At 33.0% G+C, this 14,347-nt stretch overlaps 1 protein-coding gene across 10 annotated transcripts in view; it reads left to right on the forward strand.

Annotated features, from left to right (window-relative positions):
* Positions 1-14,347, forward strand: part of MYO6 (myosin VI) — a 141,257-nt gene that overhangs the window by 110,758 nt on the left and 16,152 nt on the right. For 4 of the 10 annotated variants that reach the window (XM_016141702.2, XM_016141705.2, XM_016141707.2 and 1 more), the window contains exons 21-29: positions 3,129-3,259; positions 3,355-3,432; positions 5,161-5,290; positions 7,145-7,235; positions 8,103-8,253; positions 9,723-9,931; positions 10,765-10,843; positions 12,086-12,246; positions 13,795-13,833. In XM_016141702.2, the coding sequence (XP_015997188.1) occupies positions 3,129-3,259; positions 3,355-3,432; positions 5,161-5,290; positions 7,145-7,235; positions 8,103-8,253; positions 9,723-9,931; positions 10,765-10,843; positions 12,086-12,246; positions 13,795-13,833 (1,069 nt within the window). The remainder of the gene's footprint in view (positions 1-3,128; positions 3,260-3,354; positions 3,433-5,160; positions 5,291-7,144; positions 7,236-8,102; positions 8,254-9,722; positions 9,932-10,764; positions 10,844-12,085; positions 12,247-13,794; positions 13,834-14,347) is intronic. The other 6 variants (XM_016141704.2, XM_016141706.2, XM_016141708.2 and 3 more) reach the window with 2 other exon arrangements.

The raw sequence follows: 14,347 nt of genomic DNA on the forward strand, positions 1-14,347 counted from the left end.
GCTCCATATTCCTCCCCTCCTATCACAGGGCCTGTGTACCTGCTGCTTCCTCTGCCTCTTTCGTCTTCATCTTTCACATTTCAGCTTGATATCCCTAACCAAGAAGGGGGCCGGAATTAAAGGGCGCTGAGGGCTTTTATTTCACAGTCATAAATTTTGTATATACTTGTATAATTATTTAATTTTCCCTTCCCTGAACCCATAAACCCCTTGAGGGCAGAAACTATGTCTCTCTTGGTTTGTGCATGTATCCCTGCCTCCTAGCAGTGCAAGGCATGTATTAGACTCAGGAAATATTTGTTGAATGAAATTCATAGTATAGCAAATACGAAGATTTATCTGTGGGTAATTTAACAGATAGTGGAAAGTTAATTCATATCTGCTATATTCCTGTATGCAATATATATGTATTTTTATAATATTTCTTTAGATTTAGCTTGTTTTTACTTTGACTTTTCCCATTTAAATTTCTTTTTAGGATTTGTTAAGCCTAATATAATAAATCATTTATTTCCTAAGTGAGCATTTAGTGTCCTGGAAAGTCAAGCATGTTTAGATTGAGCTATACGTACTATTAGATTAGCAGAGTATGGCCTTATTGATGCTCTAGCTAGGATTCCTCTTTCAGTAGCAGTGTATTTCAGCATACCTAAGATATGTTGGCTATTTGATAGATGACACTGATTCATAATAGCTTGATTTTTTAAAAAAGTATTACTAATAGTAAAATGGTATGAAATTGGTTCTAGTCATGTGGCTAGGTAATGAGAAAAAGCCAAAAATATCAATAACTGGTAGAAATAAAAATATTAATGTTGTTTTCTAAAATAAAGACATTTAAGATTTGACTTCTACTTTGCCATTCAAATTTCTTTCTTTCTTTCTTTCTTTCTTTCTTTCTTTCTTTCTTTCTTTCTTTCTTACCAATTTAAGGAGAATCAATTAATTTAGAACATCTTTTACTAAAATTACCATCTTATGATTAGCCAACACCAGGGCAAAGTCAGGGAAGGTAAGAGAAGTCACCTAGGTCTTCTTCCTCATGACCTTGGGGCTGTGCTGCCTGTCTGTGGTAGCCAACAGGGGTTCTTCGTGTAACCAGCCGGTACTACACCAAGAAGCACCTCACCAAATTCCCAGGGGAAGATCCAGTTCATGGGATTTCTAGAAGGAAGAGTACTTTCTCTGGTGATTTTTAATTTTTTAAGTGTCAAAAGGTCTTTTGAGTAAATTAGAATCAGGTACTGAGAGTGGTGACGGAAAGAAATCTAACTATGGGAGGTGAACATACAATGTAAATATATATATATGCCTTACTATTAAAATGTACTGCTGAAACACTGGATTTCATTAATCAATGTCACCATAAAAAAATTTTTTTTTAATTTTTTAAATTTAATTAAAGTTGCTCATTGGCTTTCAAAAAAAAAAAAAAAAAAGAGGTGCTGAGAAAGCAGCCGTAGGCTTAGTAATTCATTCATTAACCTCCATGAAATTCTTAATGAACTTCTTTGAGCCAGTTCACATATTGTCTGCAGCTACAGGCCAAGCCAAGGGACTCACAAGTAACAGATGTGTACATTTCCAAGGATACTGGTTTATTTGATATATATGGGCAAAAATCATGATAATATTAACCAAACCTTACCTTCATTTCTTCAAGCAGAGCCTAGAACTAAATCTAGTTCTGGATTTCTTTCCATAGGAATCACTGCTTTTATGTGTTTCATTAATTAGCATTAATATTATAATAGTTATATTTGTTCACTGTAACAAAAACGAAAAATTACAGAGAAATATAAGTAAAAAGAATCTCACTTCTCAGGGGTGACCATTTACTCTGTCTTGGATATGTAAAGCCCTGCCCTATTCTATTTAATTAATACATCATATTCTCTCATATGGTTGTAACATAATCGATACTCAAGTTTTTTCTTTTTTTTTCTATTACAATGACCCAGTGGAGATGTGGATATTCTCTGTGCATATCTTTGCCCACATATGTGACAAATTGTAGGATAGATTCATAGAAGTGGAAAGTACTGAGTCAAAGGAATAAGTTCCCAAATTGCCATTCAAAATTATTTCACTATTTTACTCTCCCAGTGAGAATCTATGTGTGCGTTTTCCTACACTATTATCAACCCTGGTTACTATTGGTGTTTTACACCTTCACCAGTCAGAAAGGTTAAAATTCAATCTGACTACCTAGAAAGGCTATCTTTCCTTTGAGATTATTTTAAAATAAAAATCCACTCCTTTTTGTATTTTATAGTTTCACTTTGCTAATTAAATTCTTGACTAGCAGGAATTTATTTAGGTATGAGGAGTATGAGTTAAGGATCCAGTGTTATTTTTGTTTTCTAAATAACCAGCTATTTGTTCTAACACTTTTTGTTGAAAATCCTATTTTCTCTATTGATTTGAATAGACCCAGAGACTGAAATCCAGGGATTATTTTTTCTTTTATAAACAAAAGTTTTTGGAATTATCTATGGTTGTTGAGCCTTTCCCTGATTAGTTAATGTTTTTATTAAAAGCTCGCATTGATTCAAAGCTCAAATTAACCACCTACTAGAGTTTCACTGAAAATAGTTATTCTACAGACTCTTTACCCTGATAAACTAGTTTCTTTGAGAAGTAAGTGAAGGGGAACCTTTATAGTGAAATAATTAGCTCTTTTTTTTCCCCCCATTTGCTTTGTTTAAGCACTTGTGAGAACTTGGGAATGTGTTTGACTGCTTGGAGACTCATTCAGAATCTTGTTCTGAACTTAACCTCAGGTCTTGGAAAGTGTCCTAAATGCAGGCTTTTGCTTTATATAATGTGATTGTGACACAGAGATTTCTATCATAAAAAAAAGATACAAGCTAGATTAGAGCTTTCTAAAGATCAGTAGTTTTTCCTTAGAAAAGAATTAGGCTGGTTTTAGATTACATTTGCTAAAGTAGTTTTAGGTGGTAGGTAAGTTGGAACATAGTAAGTATAAATGTGTTATTTCCTAAGTAATATTTCATTGCTGAGTGTACCTGTAAATTGCACCTTTCTAACATTAACAATAATTTTCAGGGTAATTTTGGACTTCTGTACAGTGATTGGCAGTAATTTGTGTTCATTTATGAACCTAGGTATGGTGTCTGTCTTGGACCTGATGCAGGGTGGTTTCCCATCACGAGCTTCATTTCATGAACTTTACAACATGTATAAAAAGTATATGCCAGATAAACTTGCAAGATTGGATCCAAGGCTATTTTGTAAGGTACAAATACCACCTAAATTGAAATTTCTTAGTTATAAATTATCTTTCTTATTAATTACTAATTGGCATTTAACTTTGTAACTTTTATTTTTTAGGCTCTTTTTAAAGCTTTGGGCTTAAATGAAATTGACTACAAGTTTGGGTTAACAAAAGTGTTTTTTAGACCTGGCAAGGTAAATACATTTTTATTTTAAACTTTAATATGATGAATATGAATAGCTGGGATCAATAAATAGGTGTTTAGTGATTTGTATTCTTGAATTATATGGTCATTAACAGCATGTATATAAGAATATATGAGACATTTACAATGTGTAATACTCCATATAAGTCTTACAATTTTTTTCAGCTATCAAATTATTGGGATCAGAGCATTATATCTAATTGAATTTTTTGCTTAAATAAGGGTTAACCCCAAAATACTTCTGTTTTATATAAGTTGAAAACTTTTCTAAAACATATTAATGCAGTCTTAATAGTTAAAAATTGAGTCTTCTTGTGAGGACAAGTTCTGTCAGAGTATGATAGATGTATAAGGTGCAAGAATTTGGACCAGAGTTTATACTGACTTTTCTCAAACCCTAGACTGAGTAAGAGTATAAGTACTTACATATGTAACATAATTTCCTTAGGCTAATCCATAGTTTTAGTATCTACAGGTCGTTGTACTAAACTATGTGACTTAGGTGAATATTTTATAACTAACTATGTATAATATAGAAATACCTAAATGATATTTACAATATGTTTATATTTCACCATTCCTAACTTATTTAATATTGAATTTCACTTATAATTTTAAACATAATTGTTATAATAGCCAACCATACCTATTTGATTAGCAAAATCATTAATATCTGTACTGGCTTGAAGGCTTAGATTAATCATAATAAATCTGATTTCATATTTTGGGGCATGAGATAAAATCTGTAATGCATTACCATTGTGTGCACTTTCCTGTGAATATTTTTACTGCAGAAGACCCATACAATGTCCTGTAAAAGAAAGAAAAGAGAAAATAAATATATATTCATAGTTGGCTTAGCTGTAATCATGTATATTTATCACAAACTCAGTGTTTCTCTTATTTCAGGGCTATAGTAATATTTTAGAATTAAGAGCCTGATGGAAAAAGTGCTTGGTCTTGTTTGCCTCCAGAAAAATAAATCAGAGGGATATGTTGAAAATGCAAGGCAGATTTTTACAGATCTTTAATCTCATTGTTAGCTTTAATTTAATTTTGATTATAAGAAGTTATGATGTTGATAGTTATGTGACATTCTCAAGATATTATAGTGGGCTATTTGGTAAAAGATAGAAATTATTATGTAATTTGGTGATAAATGGTGGAAATGATGCATTTTATTAATTAATAACCTGATAGCTGTTTTATTTCTGTTGCCTGTCTCTTAGTAGTAATTTCTTATCAAAATAGGAATGGGAGTTAGAGAAAACAGAACAGTATTGATGGTACCTGATACTATATAGCTGACCTTCACTTTTCAGGAGCTATATAGAGATGTCTGAGAATGTGAGTGAGCCAATTTAGAGATATGTTAGCCCCTTTCCCATTATTTTCTCAGTAAAACGTTTTTGCCAACCATCTATAATTTTATTTAAGATTTTTTTTCTACTTTTATTATTGAATATGCTAACTAACAATGAGTAACCCCTCTTACTCCTCCAAGATTCGGAAGGAAGGAAGGAAGGAAAGGGCAGCAAGATATAGCCAAGTGTGTTTGGGCTTGCTATACACCCCACTGAGACATGCCTAAGTAATGGAATGTGACAATTTCTAGGAAGTTAGATTTTGGATTTGAAGTCTAGTGTTTTTTTTGTATCTTTGTGTATTTAGACACATTTATCTTCTGATACTGATATTAAATTATTTCATTTCCTAGTTTGCAGAATTTGATCAGATTATGAAGTCTGACCCGGACCATTTAGCAGAGTTGGTAAGAAGGGTCAATCACTGGCTTATCTACAGTCGCTGGAAGAAAGTTCAGTGGTGCTCACTCTCAGTCATCAAATGTAGGTGTTATCTTTCACACCGACATCTGTGTTATTTTGGAAATTGTTTGGTTTGCAGAATGTGATAAAATGGTCTCCGTGGTGAGTGCTGGGCAACAGGGATTGCGGTGCTTATCCACATTGTGCCCTCGGTTCCTCAAATAACACCTCGTGTAGTACGTGATGGAAATTAGTATTTCTGGACTTTCTTTTTTGTGTCTGTGATACTTCTTTATCCATATGTGTTATAGGAGAATTAATTTCATCATGTCCTAAACAAAACAGAACTCACTATTTTGATTCTTTTCTCCTTCTCTCCCTCTTCCCTTTCTCTCTCCCTCTCTCCCCCTCTTCTGCTTGCCCCCTTCTCTCCCTGACACTGGCCCCCAGGCTCTCAGACTTAAGGCAGAACTTTTCTCTTATCACCTGCATGACATCACCAGGATAGCACACCAAAAATTTCAAGATTGTAATGGTCTCTCCTTTCTTGTCCCTGAAATCTGGTCAATCAACAAATGTCGATTCTTCCTCCAAATAGTGTGCATTCTTTCCTCTACATTGCCAGTGCCTTAGTGGATCCCCTCTTCCACTTGCATAATGACTTCAGTAGCTCCCAAACTGGTTTTCCTGGGTGTCCAGCGTTACCTCTGCAGAGTTCTCTCTGTAAACTAAAAACCTTTTATTAAGGTTCTCCTTTAATGTAGCGCAAACTAAGGTCTTAGAATATCTTTCAAGATCACATAAAACGGGGCTTCCGCTTCCCTTTTGAGCCTTTGCTCTTGCCTCTGCTCTTTTAAACCCTGTCTCTGACACACTGGCTGAGCTGCTTTTCCCTGTGTTTCTGGCTGGATCATAGTAACTACTTATCTCTGACCCAAAGGGGTGAGGAGCAGAATAGTTTTGGGTTACCCGAGGGTTTATGGAAAACCTTTAATTGTAGGGAGCTATTGTCAGTAACTTGATTTAATTTATAATCACCCCTTCCCATCACCCCTTACTCACCAGAATATCTGGAATAGTGCTAGACACATGAGAAAAAAATTCAATAAATTGTTCCTTGTTAATAGAAAAATAAAATTTCTTTGACCTAATGAAAAAGAACCATGCAAACAAAGATTATTATTGAGGTCTTTTGTGAATTTGTGTAATTGTGAATATAGCTAAAAAGAAAACTATAAGAAAGTAAAAAAGATAACAGAAGCTGTTCTCTCCCATCATTTTCCAAGTAAAATATAAACATATTTGTCACTGTAGTTGAATGCTTTTAGCTTTATACATTACCTTATGATGGAAAACACATTATATTAAATTGTCTATATTGTACCATTCGTTCCTGAACTGTGCTGTGCAGTGAAGTCAGTAACCTGTCAGGGTCTTTGCAGGATGTTAGGGAAGCTCTGAAAGAATGTTTCAGGATCAGATAAGTCTAGGACATTCTGGGTAACTAAGTTAAATATTAAATTCTTTTACTGTAGGATTATCAGAGGCCTCACTCAGTATGTTCATTGTGAATCTCCAAAAGTAGCTTATAGCTTTTCCTATATTTATTTAAAAGGTAAATCCTGTTTTTCAAGACACACTTGTTAACATTTCATAGACCAATATTGCTTAGGACAGTATGGGAAACAGTAATGTAGTGTAATAAGGAAATAATATGCTTAAAATATAAACTTAGTCATATACATGATATATTTTTTATTTTAAGAAGTATAAGAAATTAAATGTTAAACTTCTAGATTTTGATGTCTGGTATAATAATGTTCATTAAGATTTCATGTTTCTTGATAATTGCTTCGCGAAAGTGAGTGGTTTTTAAAGCTAGTATATGTCTGATTTAAACCGAATAATTTTCTATCATATTTTCTTAATATGTAGTGAAAAACAAAATAAAGTATCGAGCTGAAGCCTGCATTAAAATGCAAAAAACTATTCGAATGTGGCTTTGCAAAAGGAGACACAAACCTCGGTAAGACGCATAGTGCCTAAAGAATCTTAGAAAACCTAATTACCCAAATGTAAAATGGTCAAAGTCATAATGAAGGGCAATATGTATACTCATAGTTTTCTCTTTTCTCATGTTCTTTGTAAAAAGATATATTATCTATTATTTGTATTATTTATTTGAAATTAGTTATTTTTACTTCATTAATTTGCTACCTCCCTCATTCTACAAAAGGATTTGAAGTTTACAAAAATATAGACACTTTTCAACTATAAAAGGTTGAACTAAATTATTGAAAGCTATTTTATTCTGATTATTTTAGTGACTTCAGTTTCTTGATAAATGTCATATTGACATTGTTTTTAAAAACATCACACTGATTTTTAGAAAAAAAAATTTTAATGACTTTATTTGAGCCAAACTGACAGCATATGCTGGGGAGCAAGATCTCAGATGCTCCCTTATTAATGTTTTGACCATAATTGTCAAGATTATTTGTAGGAATTATATTGTCTCACTGTAAATTTAGTTTTTATTTTTTATTGCTTTTATTATTAATTTACACTTTTTAAACTTGGAGGTCTGAGAAACTGATAATCCTTAACACTTTTTCAAAGAGATTAGATGACTTTAAGTTCTACAATTTGAATTCTCAAATTTTTCAGTGTAAATATGAAGGTTTAAATCCTGTTGACAGGCATCGATGTCATTTACATCCACGTTTGAGAATTTTTTGTTATCCTGAACAAGTTATCTAAAAGAATACTTAACAATATGAAAAAGGAACTGAAATATTCTGTTTAGTAATATGTTTAGCATTTTATTGACACAAAAATCTCCATATAGCATTAAATGAGGAAATTAAACTCTGATGAAGCATTATCTTTACAGCATTGATGGCCTGGTTAAGGTGGGCACACTGAAAAAACGACTTGATAAATTTAATGAAGTAGTAAGTGCACTGAAAGATGGAAAACCAGAGGTGAATAAACAGGTCAAGGACCTTGAAATTTCTATTGATGCTTTAATGGCCAAAATTAAGGTATGTAATTTTAACCCAAATGACTATTTCATAATTTAATATTTTTTGTTATTGATATTGCAATTATATAGGAAAATATCCTTATTTTTTTAATAATACAAAATGTTGTAAACATTCTCAGTAATAGCGAAACTCATATTACTGTCGCTCCTCTGTTTGAAAATTTTCATAGCAAAAAAATAAAAAAGAACACAATTTTTATGTAATTTCCTCTGTTGCTAGGAAAGATTCTCTATCCCTCCCCCGCTAATAGTAACTAAAATACTGTCAGTAAGCTTTTGAGTAATCATTCACAAGAGGGGATTAATGTGAATTATTTTAATTTGTTTCATGTTTTTCTACTTTCAGAAACTAATTTTTAAGTTATAAAAGTAATGTAATATTATTGAAAATAAAAACCTCTTAACATACTAACACATTTAACTGTTATTACTGTCGCACATTCCCCTTCCAGTCTTATTTCATATGCATGTATTTTTTCATAGTTCTTATAATGTAGATTTAATTTTGTATCCTTGTCATATGCCTTGTTTCTGTAATTACATTATCTTCAGATAGGCTATATCATAAATTACTTAACTGTTATGAAAAAAGCAATTTTCCTCAAATTTTGTAGGAAAAAAATGGGTCTCTTTTTTTGTATCGATTTTAATTTCTTTAATTATCAATGAGATAGAACAGTTGTTTCTTTATACTTTTTTGTTAATTATATTTCATTTGTCTCTTCATATCTTTTTCTGTTATATTTTAGGGTCTTAATGGTTTTCTCATCTAGTTTTCTAAGTCAGTGCAGTTATGTGGGATATAATATCTTAAAGCGAACCTTTTATCATATTTCCTGCAGTTATTTTATGTAGACAGTAGTTAATCTTAGAGGTAGAATGGAAAAATGATTAAGGAAGAATGAAAATGCTTTGGATAAATTTTGATGATTTTACAAGAGCCATCCTTCTTTATGTGGCGTTAATCAATTAAAATCAACCCATCCATGTTTTTTGAAGGCTCACTTATGGAAATCTTTCAACAATTTTAGATGTATTTGATAATTTCTCAAATATTACCTAGGTACTCTTTGAACATTATTATTAAAGAGTAGTAAACTCTGGCAAAATTAATCATTTCTTTAAAAATAATTTTTAACTATAGTATGTGAGTTCTAGTACCACCTTAGATATTTGATTACTTGATTAATAGAAAATAGATATAAATATTTGTATGCAAATATAACTTTAAATTTTTTTTGACTATTTTAGATATATAAACAGTATAGTAAAGATGATGGGCTTATTGCTCACCAACTTTTCTGGTCTTTGCTGTATGTGTGCATATTGTTTTTCTTCACTGTGGTAAAGGCAGATAACATTAAATTTACCATCTTAACCATTTAAAAATGTACAGTTTAGTAGTTTTCAGTATATTGCACAACAGTAAAGATAAGTTTTTAAGTACATGTTTATTATTTTTTTAAGTCCACTATGATGACAAGGGAACAAATACAAAAAGAATATGATGCAGTAGTTAAAAGCTCAGAGAACCTCCTCAGTGAGTTACAGAAAAAAAAACAGCAGGAAGAGGAAGCAGAAAGGCTGAGACGTATTCAAGAAGAAATGGAAAAAGAAAGAAAAAGACGTGAAGAAGATGAACAGCGTCGAAGAAAGGAAGAGGAGGAAAGGCGGATGTAAGGCAAATTGTTGTTTTGAATTAGAAACTAAAAGAATAGTGATTCTTGGTGGCGGTGTTGATTTACAGATATTCTTATTTTTAAAAGTTATTTTTATTTTAAAATACTGTAGTCTTGTACCATTTATGATGAGTATATATTCTGAGAAATGTGTCTTTAGGCAATTTCATCATTGAGCGAATATCATACAGTATACTAACAAATCCAGATGGTATAGCCTGTGACACACCTCACCCTAGCTTTGTAGTATTACACCACCATGTATGTGGTTTGTCATTGGCCGAAATGTTGTCAGACATCTCATGACTAATTTTAGAATAAATTTGAAAGTGGAGAAGAGCTCATTTGTAATAACAAAATGATTTTAACTATAATTTGAATTTTAGTTAGATTCTTATACCTGAGGATTTCTTGTTTATAAAGCAATGGCTTGTATCTTACATTATTTTATAAGTACTTCTACTTTTTGCAGTTTTAAAACTGATAACATTTTAGAGGAAGCATAATAGGGTAGACAGAAGGAATGTTAAGTTGTTTAATTGGAGGAGTAGAGGGAAGCACATGTAATTGGGAACTTGGACCTAGTTTTTATAACCAAGTTAATCTAGAGATGTTAAAGGTTATGCAGTGTAATTGTTTTTGTTTTGTTTCAGAAGAATTCTGTCGTAGAGTTAGAGTTTAGCTTTTTTAAGATAAGTTTATAGTGCATATGGCTAGCAGGTTAATTAGAGTCCCCATTTCATAACCTTTGTTTATTAAGAGTTAAATTGCCTTCTGAAGGATTCCTTATTTTCTATTAAATTTTTAAAGAGGTTTCTATTTTTTGTTAGGAAACTTGAGATGGAAGCAAAGAGAAAACAAGAAGAAGAAGAAAGAAAGAAAAGGGAAGATGATGAAAAACGTATTCAGGTATGTACCGATTAGACAGTCAGACTGAATTTCTGTCAACACAATCTACCAAAACAAAAGAAATGAAAACAAGATCTTGATTTGCTAGATGAGCTGTTATTGGTTTATCTCAGAGATGAAAAGCAGTTTTGGAAGTGGTTATGGGAAGCAACTTTGAAGGTAGGAAGGTGAGTTCAAATCTAGGCTCTATCAATGTACAGAATTATGACATTGCACAAGATATAATTGGTGACTGTGGGCCACAGTTTTTGGTCTGCATAATGATTGTAAATAAGAGTTGTGAGCATCAAATGAGTTAACACACATTAAAGCATTAAAAATAATGCTCAATTCAATAAATAACAGTTTGTTGCTATTATACCTAGGGGAAAGTCAGCTGAACATTCACTTAAAACATGATTTTATAGTATAGTCCTCCAATTAAATTATACCTTTTTTTGTAGTTATAGCATTAATAGGTTAGAATTAAGATTCTCTCCTCACCCCTATTTTTTAAAAAGTCTGTGTCTGAGAATAATTGATTATGTATTTGAGTTTCTGTTTGTCTTGTCTTTCATAATTTATCTTGAGCACAGCCAGCATTTTAAATTCCTGACATCTGCTTGTCTGGTGTTGGTGTTAATGTGCTGCCTAGGAGACCCATGTGATATTTGGGATACTCATGGAATGGTGGAACTACGGTTTCTCTACCTTCACTTGGATTTGGAAAGAGGAAATATGAATCATTGTGTAGAAGAGAATAGAGACTGATAAGATTTCTGGTTAAACATTACACATACTCCTTAGTAAAGATCTCATATGGAACAATTTTAAGTAGTAATGTGCCGGAGCCTGCCTGCCAAGTCGATCAGTGCCTGAAATGGGGAGTGAGGATTAAGAAAAAGGACAGGAACGAAAGAAATGATTGAGAGGGCTAACAGTCAATGCCGCAGCCTCACGTTTATTTAGCCCCGCCTATTTATAGCTAAGCACAGAGAGGTAAGCTTAGCTCTAAGCATGCCACTGTTTACTAAACACAACATCATCCTAGATCCCATAAACTCCTGTGGTAAACAGAGCTTTCTTGCATATAAGGTCAAAGTACGGTCAGCAACTCCTTTAGGGCAAATTACACTTCTGTGTGCGCAAATCACTTTAGCTAGGTGACACCTTCAGTGCCTCATAATGGCTCCCGACAGTAATGGGAATGATCAGGTAAACAAGTGGAGACACCTTGGTAAAATGGCTTTCTGTCCTTGACAGGCCGAAGTGGAGGAGCAGCTGGCTCGACAGCGGGAGGAAGAATCCCAGCAGCAAGCCGTCCTGGAGCAGGAGCGCCGGGATCGGGAGCTGGCCCTGCGGATCGCCCAGAGTGAAGCAGAGCTCATCAGTGACGAGGCACAGGCCGACCTGGCCCTCCGGAGGTACTGGGACGCTGGGCGGGGTATAGTGTTCTGTCTGCTGCCTTTATCTCTCTGCCTCTCATTTCAGCCTGCAAGGAATAGGAGAAGATCATATTCCTTAGGTTCTGATATATTTTAAGTAAAATCGTTTAAAAATTATTTGTGTCTCTTTTCATACCCAAGTGAATGAAACAGTTGATTTTATCAAAATGTCAAGCTGTTGACAAATAAAACTGATATTTCAGTTCATGAATACTTTGTTTAAAAAAGAAATCTCAACTTTTACTCTGAAATTGTCAGAATATTGGATAAAAGTCAGACATTTAATTTCTAAATACCTGCCATTAAATACTGGCACAGAAATCAGTGAATATATTATAATCCAGTTTAATATATTTGAAGTTGGGATTTATTATTTTTCTAATGCAAACTAAAAAATATATATATCTTAATATTTGGAATGAGGAGAAATTTTATACAGACACATAACACATGTTTCAGAATAAATAGATTTCCCTTTCTAAGAAGGAAGGTTAATCAGATTAAAATATTTTGGCTCCTTAGGTTTCTGAATTGTCTCTAAATACTATATCGTAGTATGGAAGAATATGGAATTTCTTATTAAAAGTTGCTAGAAGGTTTTAGTACAACAGATTTATTTAAAAAATTTAGAATTTAGAAACATTAGTTATTTTGATTATTTATAAAAACAAAGCAAAACTTGTGAGGTTTCTGTATATGTAGGTATATATATTCTATATAAATTGTGAATCAAATAGATATCTATACTCATGATTTTTAGAATGTCAGAGCACTGTTTATGACAAAGTTCCATTTCTTCTACCTGTGCTATGTTGGAACGGCTGAAAGTCTTTGAGTATAACTGGCCAGTGGCTTGGCGTGGCTCCTAAATGAAGCAGACTCTTAGAGCTGCCCTCCCTGATGTGTGCGAGGAAGTTGTGCAACAGACACCTGGCTTTATTATGGCTGAAAGTCACTCATAAAGGACTCGTTAATGGAGTCATCTTTGGTATTCATGGCCAAACTTTATGCGTAAGCATTTGAAGTATTAAGCTATACCCAGTGTCATTCCATATAATATGTAAATGATACTGGCCCATACATGGGCTCCTTCCTGTCTTCAGAAAGGTTTGCCTCTTCCAAGATGAGTGGTCTCAGAGAAAGAGTGGACCTTTTTAGGACCTTTAACATAAGTGACAAGTTACCTGTGATTTAAGTTAAGCAGAATTAGCTAGGTAATGGGACCACTACTAAGTAATGAGGAGATAGTCAAGCAGTTATAACTTAAAAGGCAGAAGAATTCATTTTAGTTCTCCTTTGGAACAGGCCTAGGGATGCTGTCTCCTCCTCTGGAAAACCCATGTAGGTCCTTTCTGTCAGCCTCTCTTCCAGGAAGCCTTCAAGGACCCCCAGGTCCTGTGAGCTCTTTCTCTACTGAACCTCCTGGTTATTTCATACTTTGTATTACAAGCATTAGCACTTCATTACAGATAATGTTCTATATGGATTTTTAATGTTCAATAATTTTTAATGTTCAACAATTTCAAGTTACTTTTCCAGCTTGGATTCCCATCCAGGAATTTCTAAGTAAGCAGTGTTTTTCACATATGGAATATGTTTTAAAATATGATCTCGATCAGTTTCACGTGTGATTCTTAATGCACAGTGATGATTTCACGTCATACACATACCTTGGAGATATTGTGTGTTCGGTTCCAGATCACTGCAAATAAAGCAAGTCATAATCTTTTTGCTGGTGGAGGGTCTTGCCTTCATTTTGTAAAAATATAACATTTGTGACGCACAATAAAGCAAAGCTCAATAAAACAAGGTATGCTTGTACCTAAAATAATAAAATAATATCCAGATTCTATTAAAAACAAACTTCCTAATGTGTGAATTTTCTAATCTAGATGTAATATATTTGCACCTTAATTTTCATTGAATGCCTTTAATTTATTCTAATCATTTTTAATGAAGATTTTCAAACATTAAAATTCTAACTAATCTCACATAGATTAAATAAAGATAATGGAAGTCTTAAAATCAGTAAGTAAAGTCACTGAAACATAAATTTGGCACAATCTAGATTTTCGCGATT

This window comes from Rousettus aegyptiacus, unplaced genomic scaffold (assembly GCF_014176215.1).
Source record: "Rousettus aegyptiacus isolate mRouAeg1 unplaced genomic scaffold, mRouAeg1.p scaffold_m13_p_1, whole genome shotgun sequence".
NCBI lineage: Eukaryota > Metazoa > Chordata > Mammalia > Chiroptera > Pteropodidae > Rousettus > Rousettus aegyptiacus.